This window comes from Chelmon rostratus, chromosome 5, assembly GCF_017976325.1.
Source record: "Chelmon rostratus isolate fCheRos1 chromosome 5, fCheRos1.pri, whole genome shotgun sequence".
Lineage (NCBI taxonomy): Eukaryota > Metazoa > Chordata > Actinopteri > Chaetodontiformes > Chaetodontidae > Chelmon > Chelmon rostratus.
In genome coordinates, this window is record NC_055662.1 from 26,545,963 (window position 1) to 26,567,219 (window position 21,257).

The window sequence follows — 21,257 nt, forward strand, 5'->3', positions numbered from 1 at the left end:
AGAGAAAAGCAAAGAATGAAAGAGCGAGAGGAGGAAGGAGAGAGTCATAGGGGGTAACCACGGAGGGGGGTGGGGGGTGGGGGGTGCAAAGGTACACAGTATTCCTGGGTGAAACCATCATTACTATGAGCAATGGTAGCAGTCACCGGCCATTACCTTAGCCATCCACTGTCATAAGCAGAACATTTTTCCAGCCTGCTCCGCATGTCAGGGGATAGGGGAAGCAGGCTCCTGCATGCTGAATATGTCCTCTCTGCTTTCTCCCTCCCTGCGCTGGAGACACAGTCGGCACTCGCTAGGTGGCTACTTCATCATCAGAGGAAGGGACGTGTCGATAGCTTCTGGATGTGATCAATAAGGCCTTTCAGAGCTTTCCCCTCCTTGTCCTTTTCATGCCTCCTTCTCCGCTTTCATCTTTCATCCCAAAATGTGAGAAGGATCAGTGAAATATGACGGCAAAACAGGCGCTGTTTGTCCTCATAAATCCGTCTAATGATTTTCCATACTGTAAGGTGAACTGGCCGAGGTGACTCCCATTCACCACGAGGCCGGTACAGCGTGTGACAGCGTGGCTGCAATGAGGGCCAGGCAGCGGGCTTTAGATTAGCCTTTTATAGCAGAGTGAGTTCTCAGGCTCTCTATCAGACAGGGGAGTGAGTGGCGGGCCATTCTGCTCAGTGAATACTGTCATGATGTCGGCATTAAGACTCACTCCTGGCAGAAAGGTTCACAGCGGCGCTGAACGAATGTGCATCGCAGAAGTCAACCACCAGACCCGGCGGCTGTCATCTCAGCATGGCTACTTCTCTTCCCTCCACCCCTCTCCTCCCTGTGTCACCCCCGCTCATTAATTGAAATAGCTGCTTCTTGAAATAAGTCAGCCAAGTTTTCTTTCTTCCATATGTCGGAGTCCAAAACTGGGAATCAAACGCAATTTATACAGTTAGATGAATCATTTGGCTTCTCATCGCTCAGTTCCCAATGCAGCAGCACTTATCATGTATACAGTAAATATTTAAGTTGCTTAATATCGGCTATTTAAGCTCTGTAAATTTGCAGCATCCAAAACGAGGGGGTTTTCTCTTCATTCATATTGATATAAAATGCAAAATGCAGAGGAGAGGTTGATATATCGGGCTGCACTGCTGCTGCCTGTTTTTAATGTTCTGCCCAATATGCTGCTGTCCCATAAAGATGATAGCCGTTTTTACTTAAATTTTGCACGATTTACACCATATTCAACATTTACTACCTGACACCAGGTATTAAAATGCTGATTTAGGTTAGCGAGCGTGTAACTATTCATATTAACATTACAGTCGCATAGCCAAAGGGGAGGCTGAAAATTTCAGCCCTCATTTTCTCAGCTGTGTTTGCCCACCACGCCACGCTGGATTGGAATTGTGACTTGAAATATTATTCTGAGCTAATCCAATATTCTATTTGTATGGTTTGAAATTGAGTTTAAAGTGTCAATATCACTTCAAAAGCTGAGCGGTTAACTGAATTTGTGGCTCAACTTGCGTTCTGTTAAGCGCAATTCCAAGAAAGATGCATTTGTGGTATCACTTCACTTTATCTTGTCTTTGTCGAAATGAGCGCATTACGGGAGGGAGTTGAGTGGAAAGATTAATGCATTTATCCCAGTGTAATAAAAATGTGACTTCCCATTTCCCAGTGTTTGCTGTGATACATTTCTATAGAATACAAGTGTGCTTTTAGAAGTGATTTAAAGAGGAAAGTGTTCTGGCGAGCCTTATCTGCGCTGACAGCTCATTTGCAAACTTTGGGAGCTCTGACAGCAAAGGCTCGGTCACCTTTTGTTGCCAGCCGAGTTCGTGCAACAACCAGCAGGGCTCTGCTGAGGACCTCCGGCTGTGCTCCAGGCTGCTCCGGCTGCGCTAAGCTTTCTTTGTATGTGATTAATATAAGAATAGAAGTAGTTTTGCAATATATTGTTATATTTTGAGTATTTTATCTTTTTTCCAGTGTTGCCTGCAGCAAAAATAGGGAGCAATACAAAATCAATATTAAACAGGAGCACAATCAGTGCAGGGCACCTTTAAAAAAAACAAAACAAGGTGAATGACATTTATTAAAATTGACTTTGCTTCCAGCCATAAACGGTTTGCCAAAAATGTCACTAAAAAATCCATAGGACAGTTTCCATCGCCTCAGGAGTTTAGCTTCATTGATAATGCATATGAAAAGGATGAGTGATGGCTTCATAAAAGCCCTTATGGCGAAGGAGAGGACTGTGAATGCGCTTAAAAGCAGCATTCTTCTCATGCTGTAACTTGGGAAAGACCTGATTGCCTGTCTGAGCAGTGCTGGTCATTCTCTATACTGTCAGAGCAAATGAAGTCAAACGGAGGCTTAATTACAGCGATAAGTTGTTGCCCTGTGGCTAAAAACATCTTATCACTAAACAGCTGGGAAGAATTTTCTGTTATGAATGCATAATTGGGTCCAGGGTGACTGTCAAAGAGCAGGATTTTTTTGAAGTACAACAAGGCCTCCTGCTGCGGGCTTTTTAACATCCTAAGGGTGTGTGTGATTATAGTGTGTTTTGCAATTTCATGATTCAACACGGCTTGTAACATCCATGTAAATAAGCTTTTAAAATTCATTAACTACAGCTGCTGTTGTGCTCCGACGGTATTGTTTTACAGGGTCGCCACAGCACACACTGTACAGCTCTGCCTGTGAAACGTAATGTGCCTTAACACTGTTTGATTCCCGGCTGATTGTGCAGTGGAGCTTCTCTAGATTGCAAGAAGCAGCCTGAACAAAATAGTAAGCAACCTCATAACAAGATGTTTTGCTTTTGGCGAAAGATAGGGCGTCCTTTATTCCATGTTTCTCTGTACAGTACAACATGTTCTCGGTGCTCCGCGGGAAGCATTACACTTTCCTGGGGAATATTTGCTTCTTTTTTTGAAATACACAGTAAATGTGTCTACTGCTGAAATGAGACATGAAAGGAGGGTAAAGGTGGTTGTTTGCTGAGTAAGTGGTAGTCTTGAACTCTCGAGAGGCTTCTAAAGCACTATAGCTTTAGAAGGTAATTGTTGTAATTAGACATACTGAGAGATCTCGAGTCCTTCTCTCTTCACAGAAATGTAAAGGCTAACATGAACAAAGTTGTGGGTGATGCAGAGACGGCTGGGTAAAAAATATGATAAACAGAAATACATTTTCACATAAATTCACGCGGATGTTCAGTACATCCTTCAATACGCAAACAAAAAGACAAACAGTGAGGGCGCACACAGAACAAACTTCAGGATTTAGGTAATTTTCTTCCTTTGTGTAACTCCTCTCTCCTTGCCCAATTTTCTCTGTCTTTGTCTGACTTTTCTTTCCTCTCCTTTGTGACTCTCCTCTGCTTTTTTTCCCCCTCTCTTTCTCAAACACACATACAATCCTCGACTGTGCCAGATGTCAATAGCTATATGTGCTCAGAGAATGGCCAGCTGAGCTGCTCCATCTTGTTATGGTTGTAAATATTGATGGAGAGGAGAGATGTAGAAGTGGACCCAAAGCAATGGCTCTGCAGTGTAGATGACTCTACACAAGTCTAAGGTTGGTTTTCTTTCCTCTGTGGACACATTATAATAGAAAATTCCCTTCAGTAATTCCCTTTTCACTTAATGTGTGCCAGTGTACATATGTTTCTGCGCTTTTGATTCGTTCTAATAGACAAATTCAACTTGTACACTGTGCTTTCTACTTGTAGTGAAGTATCAGCACATAGCTGCTGTTATCGTGGCTTTTATTCCTGATTTTTGACTCTTATTTGATGATTAAATATGTTCACAGGAGACACGAATAACGCCGCGTGTACTGGAAAACACAGGCACAGCCAAATACACCTTCCACAAGAGCCTTAGTTATTATCAAAGCAGCTACACGACAACATTTTATCAGCCTGCATCATCTTTTTTCGAAAGCATCCGAGGAGGATGTTGATAAACAAAATGTACTATATCCATTGATTGGATCTGCTGATTGGTTGTCTCGGTAGCGTGGTCCTGCACCAACAGGTTTCAGATTTTCTCATTTGTAGCAGCGGGCCTCCAAACCTTCCTCACAACACCCTCAGTGTGTTTCTGTTGGGATCAGAATGCAAAGCTATTACACACTGGAGGGTTTGTCTCAATCACACCGAATGGCTATGAATTTTAAATGCGGGATTAGGGCCTACAGAGAAGCGGGCACATGGGGGAGACTCAGTCAGTTGAGTGCTAATTTGATTTTTACATTTTTTTTTTTTTTATGAACAGCTCTGGCAACACATTGTTAACAGGGAAGATGCATTGCTTGTGCTTTAGTCCTTCAGCTGCTCTAGAAAATCAAACCACAGCAGGAACAAATACTCTCCGAAAGGAAATGATTTGACCATGATTAACATCCTGTTTTCCACAAGAAAAAAAAAGGCTGCCTTACTTGTTGGTCAGCCAGTCCATTACTGATGTAGGAAATTGCATCATTACAGTATGATATTACATTTAAATCCAAAACATGCATTCAGTCAGTCGATTTATGACAGTTTGATGATCATGAACTGAATTTCCTCTCTGTTGGAGCTAAAATGCATCCTTCCATATGCTTTTTGTAATGATTACTGAGAGCGTAGGCCTGAAATGCTCTCGTGTTCTGCTCGGCTGGGAAGGCAAAGCGCAAAGCAGGTCATCCGCATGAGTGTTAATGAATCTTTGCCGTCCTTACTGTTGTTTCAGGTGGAGACATGGATGACTCATCGCCGTATGAGCCCGTGGCACCGAACCGACACCCTGATGCTTTCCGCTTGGCCTCCATCTCTTCAGGTACGAACGGTCTGATGTTCTAGAGAGGATGAAATGCAGGCTCCTTTGGGACAAATAACAATGCAGCTGTTTAAGGAGTCTGTTTCGATCTTTCCTCAATAGCATTCCACCAGTCAGGCGTCCTTGGCCTTTGAATATAATATATTGATTTGGTTTTAATTTGATTTCCTCTTTGGTTTACTGATTAAACAGCCCAGCGCTCAGCAGGAGAGCGATAGCCTGCTATTTAATTCACTGGTTATTACCATCATCGTATCACTAATCAATGGAGATCTTATTATAAAGCGCAGCTGCAATGGTTAACGCAGTGCAGAGAGGTGAGCTGTACAGTAGGTGTGATTGGACACAGGCGCCTGTCCATTGCAAGAGCTACAGGCTACAGTCACTTGAAAATTCAATCGGTTTCTTTCATCCAGTTCTGAGACAAATTTCCAGAGGATGTTCTCTTTTATTTTTTTTTGTGTGTCATTTTTGCCAAAAGCAATCTACAAACACTAAAGGCAGCACATTTTCCTTTTCTTTTGGCTGATGTATCTTGCTTTGTTTTATAACTGGGAGGTACAAGGAAGACACGCTTTCTGCATAATCCCCTTAGCTTGAAATCAGCATTGTATCACTTGTTTTTGGAAATGCACTTGTTTGATATATTGAAAGAAGGAGAGCAGACCAATGGACGTGAAAGGGTGCAGGCTTTGATTACTCAGAAGTTTTGAGAAATGATGGCAAACTGCCTTCACTGATTTAAGTGCATATTCATCTGAAGCACATGCTTCCGCCAAGGCTGCAGAATCCCCAGGTTTGACAGAAAATGCTTAGAAGTTGCATTTGGATTTGAGATCTGCACCAACATATTTATAGTCAGACACAATCACGCTGATTTATGTTTAGTTTTATTGAGGCTTTGTAAGTGTAAAACACTCATGACCTCTGAGTTATGGCCATTTCAATTTATCCTGTCGCTGCAATTCTACCTATTTGCAAAATCATCAATCAGGTATCGCAATAGATGTCAAACAGTTGAAATAAAAAAAGTATGCAATATCAAAAATGAAAATTTTCATTCTAATGTGGTGAACCAAATCTGGCGAAGGCTTGAGAAAGTGCAAAGATTAATTAAATGTTGGAAAATCTTTGTGCAGGCAGAAATAGGCCTGAATAGAATCCAATGCAAGAGTTATGAGCGAAAAGCTGAATTACTTTTTAAAAGGGTATATGTTGGGACAAAACAGTTCTTCTTTAGCACACGGTCAAATTTCCAAAATATTATGGAAGTATGTTTAGTAATTTTGAGCTACCCTCCTAAGAAACAATCAAGCAAGATAATAGTGAAAGAGTAGAGAGAGATGCTGGATGTGCTTATGTTTAGCACACCAAGTGCCCTGTTAAAACAAGGAGGGTAGTTCAATGTACCTCGACATATTAAGATACAACAGGGGACTCATTACTGTATCCATTTTGCTTCAGCTGTTTCCTCCATTCTCTCCAAGGTGAAATATTGGATTTGTTCTCTAAAATCTGTTTAGCCGGAGGCTTTCCTCATTATTTATCATTTCTGAGGACAGAGTAATTGATTGTGGCGCTGAGAGAAAACCACGGGCAAAACAGATAAGTAATTATACACTTGTTTTATGGAAATACTTCTCATTTCGATTACTAAACCACACAAAAGTATTCATAATCACGTCTATAAATGTTAAACTGTACAGAGACCGAGGGAATATGTGATATCTTGTTGGTTGATGAGGACCGGGGAAGGTATACTCTCCAAGAGGAAAGGTAGGAAATTGAAAAATAATCTCTACTATTTTAAAAGTTTTTGTCTGGGTGGAAGATAAGGGACAGAAGTTGTGATAGAAATGAAAAAGAATTCTGTGGTACTGTATGCACTCCCACTCTGCTTAAAATTAAAGAGACCATATGGAGACTCTGTTTCTGCATCGCCTCAAGTGATACCTGCAAAACTGTTTCACACAGGCGTCTCCTTCTAAAGGGACTGTGTAGCCTTAGCTACTCATTTTTACAGATCTTCAGACTGAGAATTTGCATGTGCTGTACACACAGAGAGAAAAAGACTGCGTTAGAAAGACAGCAATTAGTCCTGCCCATCCCGGCCTGGCTCGGCTGGCACTGTGCGCCTGCATCAGCAGCGCCTCTTCACCTCAGCGCTCAGCACAGTTGCGTTCAGGGCCCGAGTGTCTTCGTTGACATCAGTGGGCCTTTTTCCACTGATCTCTTGGCTGTGAGGCACAGCGTGGTCTCTCAAGCCCTGTGCCTCCACCTCTGTGTGCCACATCTCTCGCCACAAAAGGGTGAAGGTGATGGCTAAACTACACTCGTGTTGTGACAAGGTGGACTGCCAACAGTGTCATAAAGGAAGCATGCTCCAACTGTCACTGTGCTACGAGGACTGACAGTGTGCTAACTTTGAGAGGCTATGAGAAGTGGCTGGGCGAAGAAGTCAGCCATGTTACCAGGTTGCATAAAAACGCGAACTGACATGTTTTTCTCGCCCTGCGAGGGCAGCAGGTTTTTGAAGGGCTCCTCATTTTCCTTTCCGTAATACTACTTTAAATGCACATACAGCCCAGCTGATACAGCACCAACACCTGGCCCAGTTAGACTTCTCTATCATCTGGAAGAAATTTGCTCCTCATCCCATCCAAGAGGTGTGAGAGAGATTCTGCCATGTTTTGCCCAGCTCTCTGCTCGCTGTCATAATGTGCGATGCTGCACACGTGCCCACATTCTGCTTACTGCACTCATCACTGTGTCGTGCTGTCAGCGTGAGGGCAGACGATATGTTTACCTGATGATGATAGGTGGAGAGCAGAGGTTATGCAGGGTAGCAAACATGCGAGTACTGACAGCTGATTGGAAGTGGAAGTGACCTCTGGTTACCAGCAAGTGGGGATGCTGGTAAAAACACTGCTGCTCTCGTTTGGGGGGGCTCTTGACAGCTCCAGTGCAGCCATTCTAGTCAGCACCCACAACTCCTAACACCTAAGCCTGCGTCTGATGGTTACATGCTGAAAACCTGCGGTTCTCCTCACACAGCCAGTCAAATCACATCACATTCTGATCTCAGCGGTATCCTGAAAACGCAGTGTTTCAGCATCACTTCCAACATACCTGTTACATACATCAGGCGCAAGTGAGTGAGACACGGAGCGCGGCAGACAGCACTACAAGGACTCTTGTACACAGCAGGAATGAAAAGATTCAGTGAAATACGTCAGTCGCCATAGAGAGTGAATGTGCAAGTGATTGAGCGGGAGAGAAAGAGATCAGACAACTTTGGCCCTTATTATCCCGAGCTGTAGTAATGCTATCACAATGAAAACCACTCCAGTGTCAAAAAACAAAGAATATTGCAGCAGATTGAAAAGATGCTCGTAAATGCCCTTCACATGTGCTCTCTGTTCACCAGAACAAACCCATTGTGCAAGCTTAGCACAACATTGTTATAGTTTTTACCTTACTGCTGCACAAAGTTTGCTTTTACCATAATTGTACTAACTTGTGTAGGTAGATTTTTTTTGTGTTTAAGCAGGTCCAGTCCAGTGCATCATGATTGAATCAGCCAATCATATATCACTTAATGGATTTCCCCCCCCCCCAGTTACAGCAATAAAAAGACAGAAGTATTAGTTAGCTGTTGTCCCAAACCTGAACTCCTCACACACAACTATTACAGTATCTTCAATGGCACTGTGGGACACTGTGTTGTCTTCAGTGGAAAGCTTTTATTTGGTCTTGTGAAACGAAAGACTCGCTCGCAACTCCTTGTCACTGGAAAAATCTTCATCAGCAAATGATAGGTAGTGCTGAATGAGTCTTTCCCAGAGGATATCTATTGAAAACCAGTTCTCTAAACAAAGCCCCTTTAGCTGCCAGAAGAATTGAGTGCAATAAGTGATATTAATACCGAATTTCTCCGTTCTAATCAAATCGGACTAAACACCAGTGGGAATCTAACAAAATCATCCAGAAAGATAATCTTAATCTTTTCATTTGCAGGAAGGCACATTAGTCTTGTTTACAGCCCCACACCTGCCAATGACAGACATTTCCTTGGCGCACCAAATTTAGTTAGTTCAGCAAACAAGTCTTCTTTGGTGCCTGATGCTAGTTTGTTATGATGCATACAGAATCGTTTTGTTGATTTTTTTTGATTAATCTGTTAATTGTTTAGTCTATTAAATCAGAAAATGCTCATCACAATCCAAAACTCAAGATATTCAGTTCACTATTATGGAAAATACAAAAGCGGCGACTCTTCACATTTTGGTTTGCTTGCATGCAGAGCCCCACTAGAGGGTCCTGGCGATATATGCAAGGAGCAACACATAACCATTGTTTTCTTGGTTTCAGTTGCTGTCGGAGTCAATAGCCATCTACTCCAATCAATAAGACATCCTGTATGAAGGATGTGGTGGAGAGTCCTTCCTCCGCAGTGCACCAGGGCCCTTATCAAAGCCCAAACGAATGCCATATTACATACAGAATACAGCAAAGATATCATTGACTGTAATTGTTAATATGCTCCATGTGAAATGTATTCTGTTCTCTTGACCCAGCCCTGAGCTAATTAACTTATTAGGAGCAGAGGGCAGCATAGAATCCTGCATTCAGGGGTCCCTCCAGGAATTAAGTTTAACATCCCTTAGTTAGACCTTCTAACTCTAAGCACTAAGCCTCTCACCTCTCAGCTCAGTGTGCCCACCATCCAATTAAATCCAGAAAGCTGTTTCTACAGCTGGGAGAGAAGGACCAGCGCAACAGCCGTGCTCAGCATGCTGTTGAAATGTTTGACATTTTCACATTGTCCTCATAACAATTACTATTACTTAGGCAAACACTGAGATCCTTTTTTTTTTTTTTTTGCATGCCCTCGGTAAGGGGTTGTGGTTATTAGGGGTCTGAGTGTATCTGTGCATGTACTCCTGCAAGATTTGTTTTGTGTATTCTTGTGACTGTGCCCGCGTCTATTTACATTACTTTGTTTATATGCTTCATTATTCTGTGTGAATTTTCTAATCAGTTTACCCTTAGTTCAGCTTTAGCTTGTCTCTCTCTGTGGGTCACTAATGAGACTTGTTGTTGGAAGTGCACTTATCAGAGCCCCTTTGTAACAGTCAGCGTTTTTCTAACAAGTTTGAATTAAACAACAGTGAATAATCCACAAAAGATATGTTGTTTTACTTTACTTGTACTCAACTTGCATGCTGGTAACGAACAATGAGGCAGATTATTGATACAATACTGTGCATGTTCACCTGACGTGCACATCTTGTAAGATTATGCATACATTATACCAGTGATGGTTGAAGGCGCTAAACAACATGCATATTAAGACTGAGGGAGCCACTGAGGATGCTCTCCCTTTGAATTTCACCAGAGGAAGCTCTACTTGAAGGCAGACACTCATAAACAGCTCAAGTATTAGAAGTGTGTTTACAATGATTTAAAATTCCTTTGGACTCCCCATTCCCACCTCCGCACACATTTATTCTCACATACAAATATTTAGTCCACTCTCACCATTTCCATTTTGCCCTCACGCTGGTTCATTTTGCAGCAATAATTTTCTGCTTAGGGGTAAAATTTAGTTGGTCCCGTGGAACAGAGCATTTCTTGAACTCCTCTGGTCTTCCTCTGATGACGTCTATGTGTCTAACTTGCTCAGTTAGGCTTAGGGAGATGATGTCGTAGATCCAGCGCACCCTCTTCAACCCTCTTGCCTCTGGAAACCCCACCGCAAAGACAGAGTACAGAGCTAATGACTGATGAGCCCTTTGACACGGAAATGCTTGACATGCTCCTCGGGGTCCGGACTAAAGACTTCCCTAACAAGCTCTCGCACACTCACCCAGGGCCATATTAAATCCAAACTTTGGCACCTTTCCTAATTACTGAGAACATACCCAGAGCCAAGAGCCTGCTCCTAACCTGGACTGAACTCCCCTCTGCAGCGCAGCGTCCCTTGAGTATGGGATAATATATGAAATGCAGAATTCAAAATAGGCTGACGGAGAGCAATTACTGGGGAAGAAAGATCCCTTCGTTTTGTGTGGGGGGGGGGGGCATCAAATCCAGATAAAGCGCACAGAAACGTTTTGTCCACCTCTTCTCATTCATGCGTTCTTCCTCTTTCTATTTGTTATCCCTCTTTCTTATTTCTCACTGGAACACGGGTCTTAAGTAAGTTACTGTTTCTCACCGTCTGTCTCCTATCTCACAATTGATCTCTATGCTTTTCTTTCTCTGTGTTCCCTTCCCTCTTTCCTTTCTCCCTCCCTGTGTGTTGTATGTGTGAAAAGAATAAACGGTTATTTCCACTACATTGCCATCAGTGGGGTCTAATTTATGATGCCCATAGAGTAGAGAGCCCTATTAAAAGCCTATTTACAGTCAAACGGCATGCTCACCGAAAGCACCGACGATGCTTTAACTGTTGTTGACATCAACTAAATGTTATGAGGCCACATTTTCCGACGCACACGAGGCAGTCGCGATTAAACAACATAAGACAATTTGGAACACTTTTAGCGAATTCACTTTTTTCTACTCCCCAAATTAATTTAGAGCGTCACATTGGGCGACACGCACACGAAAAACATCTCTGCACACATTCAGAGTTTATTCTGCAGTCAACAAGTAACAAGATATAATGAGGAAAGCATTATTTATGACTTTTCCTGCACTCAGTGACACTGATCGTTCTGTGTTTATTACATCCATTAATCAATCAATGCTCCCACTCGCCCGTCTGTTCATTCATTCGCTCGGTGCCTCGCTCGCTCATCAACGTATAGTGCAGCCGGCAAGGTACGTCCATAGATATGTATAAACTATTGTGATGCTGAGAGCTGCTGATTGCGCCGCTGATGGGCTGGGTTAATTATTATGAGCAAGAGTCGCACATCTTTCCTGAATTAGGCTGGATTAATTGAGAGCTCTCCAGCACGTCTCTGTAAGTGGCTGTCCAATCTGTTAGTCTGCATCCTCTCATTTCATCTCTCTATCGGTCATGATCAGCTGCTGCAATCAACCGCTCAAGTGTCCTCTCCCCTCTTAAAGCTTTTTCCATTTTTATATGTCTTGTATCATTAGCTTATCAACCCCTTTCTCCTCACATTATAGCGGAATATGTTTGCCGAAAACCTTCTTTGTAATGCACTCGGAAAATCAATTATAACTCTGTAACACAATACATTTCCCCTCCCATCGCCGCTCCTTTGCTTCCTTCCTCGTCCACGCCTGCTCTCGCCATCATCCTGTTTGTGCGTAGGCACGTCAGAGCCATCAACTGGGCTTTGTGTCTTATATTCGCCCCAGGACATCTTTTCGGGTTGAGCACAAAATTCAATCTCAGCTCCCCAATCAGAGGTAGTAAAAACCCGTCCATCGCTGCAGCCTCAAAAGCGGCTTCAGCCCTGCTTGGTCAGATAAATCTTAGTAGCTCATCCTTCTCCTATACTCTTTTCATCCTGGACCCCCCCAGTGGCCCACATTAGAGCCTGCAGATGGCCAGGGGAGATTTAGGAGCTGCAATCCATCAATGTAATGTAGCCTGAACCACTGGACAGCCGCCCCGCTAACCTCTCCTCCAGCTGGACCGTGCCGCCCCCCTTCAGGCCCGCTTCAGCCAAGCTTGGCCCACTTTAGTAAAACTTTGGCCCTGCTTCGGCCTCTTCGTGCCCAGTGCCAAAGTCTGCTCTTTTTTTGATTCTCATTGTAATCACAGATCAACCGAGCTGCTCCTTCCTTGACAAACTCTGCTAATTGTCTCATCCTGCCTGTAAGGTTTCACGCTTGTCGCTACTGTCACAGAAGCAAATGATTTGAGCGCAATTCTGTTTGCCTTTTCACTCACTTACACTAACAAGAGTGAGTTTGTTATGTTGCCAGGCATCTGCTGTGCAGTGTTTATCCTCTCCCCTCGGAGAGTGCAAGGATAAACATTTCATTTGATGACACAAAGACATCTTATTTTAATCAGAGCCATAAAAGTTGATGCTCTTATAATTCCAACAAAGGCTCTCCCCGGTGGCGTGTGACACACAATGAAAAAGACAGCCCTCGTTTGAACACCTACATCCACTCAGCTCAGGACATGACTCTTAACGCCTTGCCTCTTTATCAAACTGCCTGCAACATTTAACCTTGATGCATACAAATGAAAGCCGTGGTTAACAGAAAGCTACAGTAAATGTGCTTCCTTCCTCCTTCTGTGGCAGAGAGTTTTTATTATCTGACGTGATCTGAAACCACAAAATCATTAATTTGGTAGGTTTACTTAACCCTCCCCCCCTTCCCCTGGTGTTGTGATGTGTTCTACGTATCCCCATTTCTAGGATTGATATGTGCGATGCACCACTTGGAAACAATACAGCATCTGAAGCACACCCCTCTAAAATAAATGGTCTTCTTCCTGCTCCAGGCTGTCTGATAGACACAGAGTGAGATTGGTTCTGCTGAATAAGAGATGAATCTCTCTGGATGTCACCATGCCGCTACGACCTCTGAAATATCATTATCTACGTGGGAGGGGTGAGGTTAACTTCTCTAATATAGCCTGAATACAAGAGAGGGATGCCACAAGTGAACACAATCCTGCTTTATTATCAGTATATCTCAGGGAAAGGTGTGGTACATGCGCTACCTCGGAACACGCAGACTCACCTAATGACATAATCTGTTTTCCACAAATATGATGTGCAGCCTGAGGGGTAATTGCAATGTTTCAGTTTTTGATTACACTGACAAAAAAAGGGGAACTTAATCTTGCACTTGAACCATCTAATAAGTGGATCATACAGCACAGTGTGTATTACAGCATGGAAGTTTTGCCAAATCCTTGAGCATAGCACATTTTGATCAGATGTTACAGTATTTAGTGCTGTTTCCTGCTGACCAGCATTCACATCAATGCGCTTCCTTGTCAGTATTTTTCCAAGATCTCTTGTTTGCATCATATTATTTCCAAAAAATGATTAAAATGTTATTTAGTTCATTATAAACCAAATAACAAAGACATTGAAATGAATAAAATTTGTTTTAAATCAAGGTAACTTGCTGCGGCAACTTGATAACGTACTGATATTATGATGATCACATCATAGTATTACATGGAAATGAATTAGATTCACGGCTTAATTCATTCATATTTCACTCAAGGTCTGAAACCGACTGAATCAATAATTCAGATGGAGTGGATGTGGACAAGCTGCGGGCATTCCTCCAGTGGCTTTCTGTTGGTTGGAGAAACAAAGGAGCAGAGATGATACTGAAGAGCCTCCTTCAGCGTAACAAGTCTAACATTTGTAATGAACTCCCATACGGGCGGAGATGCAAGCGCTACTGCTTTATTTGTTGATCACACTTTTCAGCTGAGCCAACTGTAAACTATATCAGACGAATGATGTTGAGTCAGAGGATCAGTGGAAAGATTTTATCCGTCTGTTGTGACTGTATTTGATCCAGGTTGTGCTTGTTTAAATACTAAGAACTGCAATGAATTTAACATTATAAGTTCAAAGCATTCATTCCCTTTGTGAATGCATGTAATAAGACTGCGATCCAAAGGACTAGTTCAAGTATACCAATTAACTGTGAGACTGTGAACTCTTTTTCCTTGACCTATAGTCTATGAGCTCTCTTTCTTGCTTGTTTCCACTGTCAGGTATGCTCACCGTGGCGCCAAAAGGTTTCCACTGCCTCGATGCCGAGAGAAACTGCAACCCCTGTCTTGATGCGGCCAAAGCCTGCAACCTTAATGGAAGCTGCAAGAGGCAACGCTCCGCCTACATCGCTACCTGCAGCAAGGAGGACACCAACAAGGGTGAAACGTGCAGTAAGAAGCGCTGCCACAAAGCACTGAGGTTGTTCCTGGACCGTGTGCCCCCTGAGTTCAGCCACCGGCTGCTCTTCTGCCCCTGCCAGAGTGTGGGTTGCGCAGAACGACGCAGGCAGACAATCGTGCCTGATTGCTCCTATAAAGATAAGGAGAAACCCAACTGTCTGGAGCTACGGAGGGTCTGCCGCCAGGACTCTCTCTGCAGGTGAAAGAAATGGAAATAGTGGGGGGTGGGAGGTTTTGGAATCTAAAGGGCTATGAGTGTAGTGCGAGGAGTGGGGGGGCAGACATGAATTTATGTGCATGCATGTCTCTGTGCCACGCGTACGAGACGAGCTCCCGCCAAACACATCTGAAGATTCATTATCATCCTCTTATATTCATGGAAATTGAGAGAAAAGGAAATTTAATCCGTGCGTCATAGAGAGTTCTTGTTTTGTAATTTCCTCCCTCCTGTGGCATCCTGAAGTTATATTGTATATGTATTTCTGTGTTGTAACTTTGCCAGTGAAGTAATTAGACTTTCAGGGAAGCTGTGGCTATTAGACAGAGGATGAAGATGTGAGGCTAAGTTGAAGGGACAACGCTCAATTAAGCCGAACAAAACATTAGTGGATCACGGTGGTTGCATGGGGCCTCTATTGGATTCAAGCGGCCGGATTCAATTCACACCTACCCAGCCGTGACATGTTTTCTCGTGTTAGTGCTGCCGAGAGCAGGTGAAACACAGCGGTCGTACTATCAGCCAAATCAGCTGTCAAGATCTTTTTACCCTCCAAACCGTGTGCTGTGTCTGGCCATCAAGAGGCCACACATCCAGCTGGCTGAAGGAGATATGCTCTGCGTTCATTAGTCTAATAGCATAAAAAATTTGGGACATTTGAATAATTCTAAGCATTTAAAAGCTCATTTATGATCCTAATGGAGTCTCACCAAGTGCTAGACCCTTCAAAGTTCACAACTAAAAATTATACTCACGATGTGAGAATTATCAGAAAACTTTTGCCTACTTTTTCATGTCATGACGAGGCAGCCGATACAGTTCAGTGGCAGTCAATCAAGTGTCTTCACGTAGTTTGTGGATTTAAAGCTCCAACTTCAGTAGTCGTGGAAGACGATAGCGCCCTCCCTGGTTCGTCAATTGCCACCTTTAGAAAAGTACTTTCAATTATTGTCAGTGTTTGCATTAATGTGACCGCTTTTGAAAAATTTGGCTAGGTCACTAAAATGAATAGTATGACGAATAACAGTCATAAAAAGCCCTAATGTAAATGTGAAAGAACACTTTTGTATTCCTTGCTTTATTACTTGCTGTTTTGCTCTCTTTTGGACACCTGGACAGAATCATTTGTTTCTGTGAGAAGTAAAAATGATTTAGAGTCACATGAAATTCAAATTAGCGTTGCTAGCCAAGCAAAGCAATTCCTTGTGAGGAGCAGGCTTATATCTACGGTGCATCGCATTCATCCTGTTTCCACAGAGGTTTGCAGCTGTCGAGGGTGAGCGTTAACGGCGAAAAACCCAATTCCTCTCCACCAACACTAAATCCAGCCACCACGCCGTTAAAGTAGAGAAACTCTATCGCCCCTTCTCCGATTTATGATTGCCTTAATAATTACCTCTTTGCTTGCATTGTGTAATCTGTTTTCAGGCTGAGTTGCTTTCTTTGACCTTTGGGCCCTCAGGTGTCTGCTGTGCACCTCCTTATTGAGAAAGATGAAATAGAACGTTAAAGCTCATTATCTGTGGCCGCGTAATGCCCCGCCGAGGTCAACAGCTCGATGAGCGCGCACACACACTCATACAGTACGGACGCATGCTGGCCGACACCGTCAACCACTCAGCAGTCAAGCACACACACACACACTCGCACACAACCGCTCTCAGCTTGAACGTGCCTCTAATAATCTGCTGTTTGGGTGGTGCATTCTCCTGCAGAGAGTAAGTGCTGCCATGCAAGAGAATGTCACTGCCGTCCAATTAAACCGAGAAGTCATTGGTCAGCGCTGGGCTGACAGTGCTCTCTGATTGGTGATTTTATCCTGCCTTGAGGTGTCCACAATCACCACCATCCTGTGAGATATTCTTAACACGTCCTCTGTCTGTCTGGACGTCCTCTATCTGTTACATGATGTCAGGCGTCCTCGCAGGACAGTCCTGTGTGCTGGAAGACCTTGGAAATGCTGATTTCTGACTTCATTTGATCTGATAATTTATCGAGAAGCTGCACAAACCGCTGCGTTTGTTCTCCATCTTCAGTATGTTGTACAAGTAAATTGAATTTGAGACTTATTTATCGTGCTAATGGAGACAAAGTCCTCAAATTAGGGTTTGTTTTGCGCAACCTTGGCCACAAACACAGTTGGACAACCCTAAAAAGAGCCCTCGCAAAACTTTCTAAGCAGAGACGTTGCAGCATACTGAAGTATGACACCACAGGAAACTTTTCTTGGCTCTGCTGTCCCTTCTCAGAGATGTGTTGATAAAAGCAGGGGAAGATCATTCAACGACAGGCCTGTCTCCCCTGGGGACACCTGTCTGACTCCAAACAGGGGGAACACAACCAGCCCAAGCCAAATTCATTTTAGCAGAAGGGATGGAGAGAGAGAGAGAGAGAGAGAGGAGGAGGAGAAGAAGGGAGAGATAATGAGACAGAGGGAGGGAGGGTCGCAGAATCGATCCCGGCTGTAAAGCTACTGCGACGGGTTGGAGGTCAGTGGTTTGGTCACACAGCGATGGATCCCTGCTGCAGACTCTGCAGGCCATCTCAAAGACAAGCTCCACTCCCTGCAACACACTCTGACGAAGGACGGGTCACGGCTCCAACACGCCCAAGTCAAAACGGATTGAAAAATGTATACTCCCCTATTTCATTATTTATTTCAGACTTTGAAAGGCCGGCAGTTCCTTGCTTTCCCCTATGAAAAATGCCTTCAAATACTTTATTTTTTGAGTTTTTACCTTGAGCGCATCTGATGCCAGATTGGCTGTGATTTCACCTTTGAATACTGTTCAGATTGTTCCAGGTGGAGCCCAGAGCTCAATCAAACAAAAAATAAATATTTGAAAGGATTTCAAATATATCATTTTGGCTAAAGCTTATGTGGCATATTGCACTGGAAGATTTCATTCTCCTGCTGGTCTCTGCAGGGCGATTGTTGACATACTCTGGAGATCGAGGGACTGTAGATGGACAGAGAACAAGCATTAAATGGAGCAGCTCATATTTCTTACACCTGGTTGTACTTCCATTGCAGTTATTACGTTATTTCTTGCCATAATCCAATACAAACAGACAAAAAAAGACATTCCTCTGTTTGTTACTGTTCTCCTATTTCCCCCTCTCCCTCTCTTCTCAGCTTCTCCACTCTGTGTTCTCAGGATCCTTCCAATGGATCCAACATCTATTCATTTGGGACTGCTGAGTCCACAGAGTGACAATAGGCTATATTTGGATGCACTGTTTAGGTAGGGTAGTGTGAGCATGTGTGCATGTACGCAAGCAGAGAAACTCCATCTCCATGTCAGTTCATGCAACACTAGCCCCAATGAAGCCTAACCCAAAGAGCATTGAGTTGTATATGTGTACTATATTGATTGCCTGAACAATCAATGCAACACTTCTATCTCTGATTTATATCCGTTGGCCTCAAGGCTCACTGGGTGCTCTTTGATTGAGTCTTTGGCCACTGGTTATCAAAGTGGGAAGCTAAGAGACAATCGATCACTGTACAGGTAACCTGACCCAGTTTGGGAGATGCACTGCATACCAGGCCTCCTTTGCTTACAGAAAACTCACAGGATGCTACTCTCTCTCTCTCTCTTTCACACTGAGATACACACACACACACACACACACACACACACACACACACACACACACACACACTGCCCTAAATCAACAGTCTGCTCTGTTGTATCTGACAACTCAAGCCTCCACTGAAGGGGAACAGCGTAGGGAGAATGACTGGCCCAGATGGCATTACTCTGTAGCTTCAGAGACGAAGCTGAAAGAAATCAGGATGTTGTTGCACTTTTATCATCAGTTTCTCTCCCTTTCTCTCTCTCACATCCACTCACACACACACACATACACTTTTGGCTCTTGTACTTGTGAGGACCCACAAACCCTTCCCTGATCTCCCGTTCAGACATACGATGAGCTCTGCATGATATACTGTGACTTTAATGAGCAACCGAGACTTGACTGCGTGGAAACAGATTTCTCAAATTAACTACTTCACTGTGAGCTTGTATGTTGGCAACAGAGATGTAAGTGTATAATTGGAGCTGAGTATGTAAATTACATGCTCAACCCAAATATGCCCCAGGCTATAGACTCATGAGGGGCACCGTGCCACTGGGAATCTGTATGTGTGAACAAGGCGTTAACCATCACAACGACATGCCTAAGCGATTATTGACTGATTTAGTGCAGATTTATACCTCAATCTAATTCTGCTCTTAGATGTAAAGGCGAGTCTTGACTCTCAAACACCCTATTGAAGAGGAAAAGGCTGGCTAAAATGTCCTCAAACTGGTCCTCACAATGACAGAAGTAAAAAAGCACACACACATACAACAGATTTCCCCATCCACCCTCTAAAAGTCAGTGCTCAAGGTAATATCTGGACTGTTTCTATCTCCCTGGTCACAATACAAGCGATCAAAGGGAAGTGTCTTTTATCATAGTGTAAAGCTCTGGTTTTGCAAGCAAAGCGTGTGTCAACTGGTGACCTTTTCTTCATACATAGCACAGTTTGTCGCAGTATGTGCCTTTAATCAGGCCTCAGCTTCAGAGGAGACGTGTTCAGCTTGTTGGCTTCACAAGAGAGCGGCAAATGGGTTGAAAGGAAAGCAAAAGAGAGGAAGAGAAGTAATGAGAGGGAGGAGGCAGGAGAAAGACTTGTGTGCATTTAATTCCAATACATGGATTAGTATATGCCCATTTACCTTCCTAACTGTAGTCTCTAAGGGAACATGGTCAAGTGGAAAACTGCGGTCATTACTGTATAGGCCTCCATCCTTTCCTTAACAATCTCTTCCTCCAATGGTACCGTATCTATTATTAATGCAAACATTATCAATAGGGCTTCAGACTTATCTACAGAATGGTTAATGTGTGGTTTTCAATGTGTCAATTAGGGCCTGCTCCTTCACTCTTAATCATTCTTACTCTGAACTTCTCCCTGTACTTACAGTAACAATCTTGAAGGTCTCTGTTTGGTGTCTTTGGCGGCACCTGTGGTGAGAACCAGTAATTGCAGGTGTCTTTGCCTTCGCACTTGTTTCATCATGTGCAGTCATCTATTTTTTCTTTCTTTGTTTTGCCAAAGCAACCGTTTACTCAAAGAGAGAGTTTGCTGCTTCACACTCAAGTGAGTTGAAGAGCGAGTCTGTTGTGTTAGCCTAGCGTGCCCTCTCTGCAGACCAACCGCTGCTGGGTGATGAAAAACACGTCACTAACTGTGCACATATTGTGATTTTTTTTTTCCCCACGAATTTCGCCAGAAACAATGCAAGGGCTTTCATCAGAGGGCAGTGGGCTCAGCCACCACTGTGTTAACTCATTCAGCGATAGATAGCGACTTAAGAAACATTTAATGGAATGAAAATCTTTGACAGCTGCAGCACGTACCTTTCTGCAAACTTTTCCCACAGAATTGTTTGATATATGACTAATAGCTATCTAATTACCGGTAATAACTGCTCTGCAGCGTATTGCTAACTCTGCCGTTTTTTCAGGGGCAGTTCATCCGTTTGTTTGATGTGTACACTTTGTCTGGGGGATGGCTGTTTGCCTTGTTCGGAGATTATTTAGGGAGTTCAGATAACCTTGAATAATCCACTCACCCTCTACCAAACAGACAGTACTGGGTTTTGTGCGTGCCACGTTTGATTTAGCATTCATCCCAATGACATAACATTCAGTAGGGGGTTGTAAGACATCTGCAGCGGGTGGTGTAGACAGAGAGCCAGAGGAAATTGAGAAAGTGAAAGAAACACAGAGTTGCGAGCCAATTTTCTGGTCAACAAACAAGGAACATTGCAATCATGCATAAGTAAGTGTTTCAAAATAAAACACAAAGTGGGTTAATTAAATGAAAATCCAAGTTTAGATTGTTGCTAGCTTTTTACTTTGGACTTTCTGCTTATTAATGCAGGGGAGGTTGTGTCACCAGACAGTTTTTGTTGGTTTCAATTCTCTGCTGAGTAAGGGGGCAAAAGGTTGTGTCATGTGACAGCTAAGCTAAACTGCCTTGTGTTTTGACTGAATGCCATCTGTCCACATTGCCCTTTTAGAGTATTGACCGGGAATCCCAATGAGTACAGTGCTGCCAAAAAAAAGGCAGGGCTCTGTCCAGGCACATTCAAGAGAAAATAGCAGTGGGTAAAATGGACAGTCACCTCTGACCAGAGCAACAAAGAGACTGTTTCAGGGTCACCAGCAGAAAGTTGGGCGGGAAAGCGGGAGAAGAATGTCGCTGCAGCCCATCAAGTCTTGAGTCACTTGAGAGTGTCTTTTAGTGGAAGGAAAAGAAAAACTAACTCTGACAGATGTTATGCCC

At 43.4% G+C, this 21,257-nt stretch overlaps 1 protein-coding gene across 1 annotated transcript in view; it reads left to right on the forward strand.

The window, feature by feature from the left end:
• The window catches only part of LOC121607111 (GDNF family receptor alpha-2-like), a 44,918-nt gene that overhangs the window by 8,169 nt on the left and 15,492 nt on the right, over positions 1–21,257 (forward strand). The window contains exons 3-4 of the mRNA XM_041937796.1: positions 4,743–4,829; positions 14,515–14,893. Of these exons, the coding sequence (XP_041793730.1) occupies positions 4,743–4,829; positions 14,515–14,893 (466 nt within the window). The remainder of the gene's footprint in view (positions 1–4,742; positions 4,830–14,514; positions 14,894–21,257) is intronic.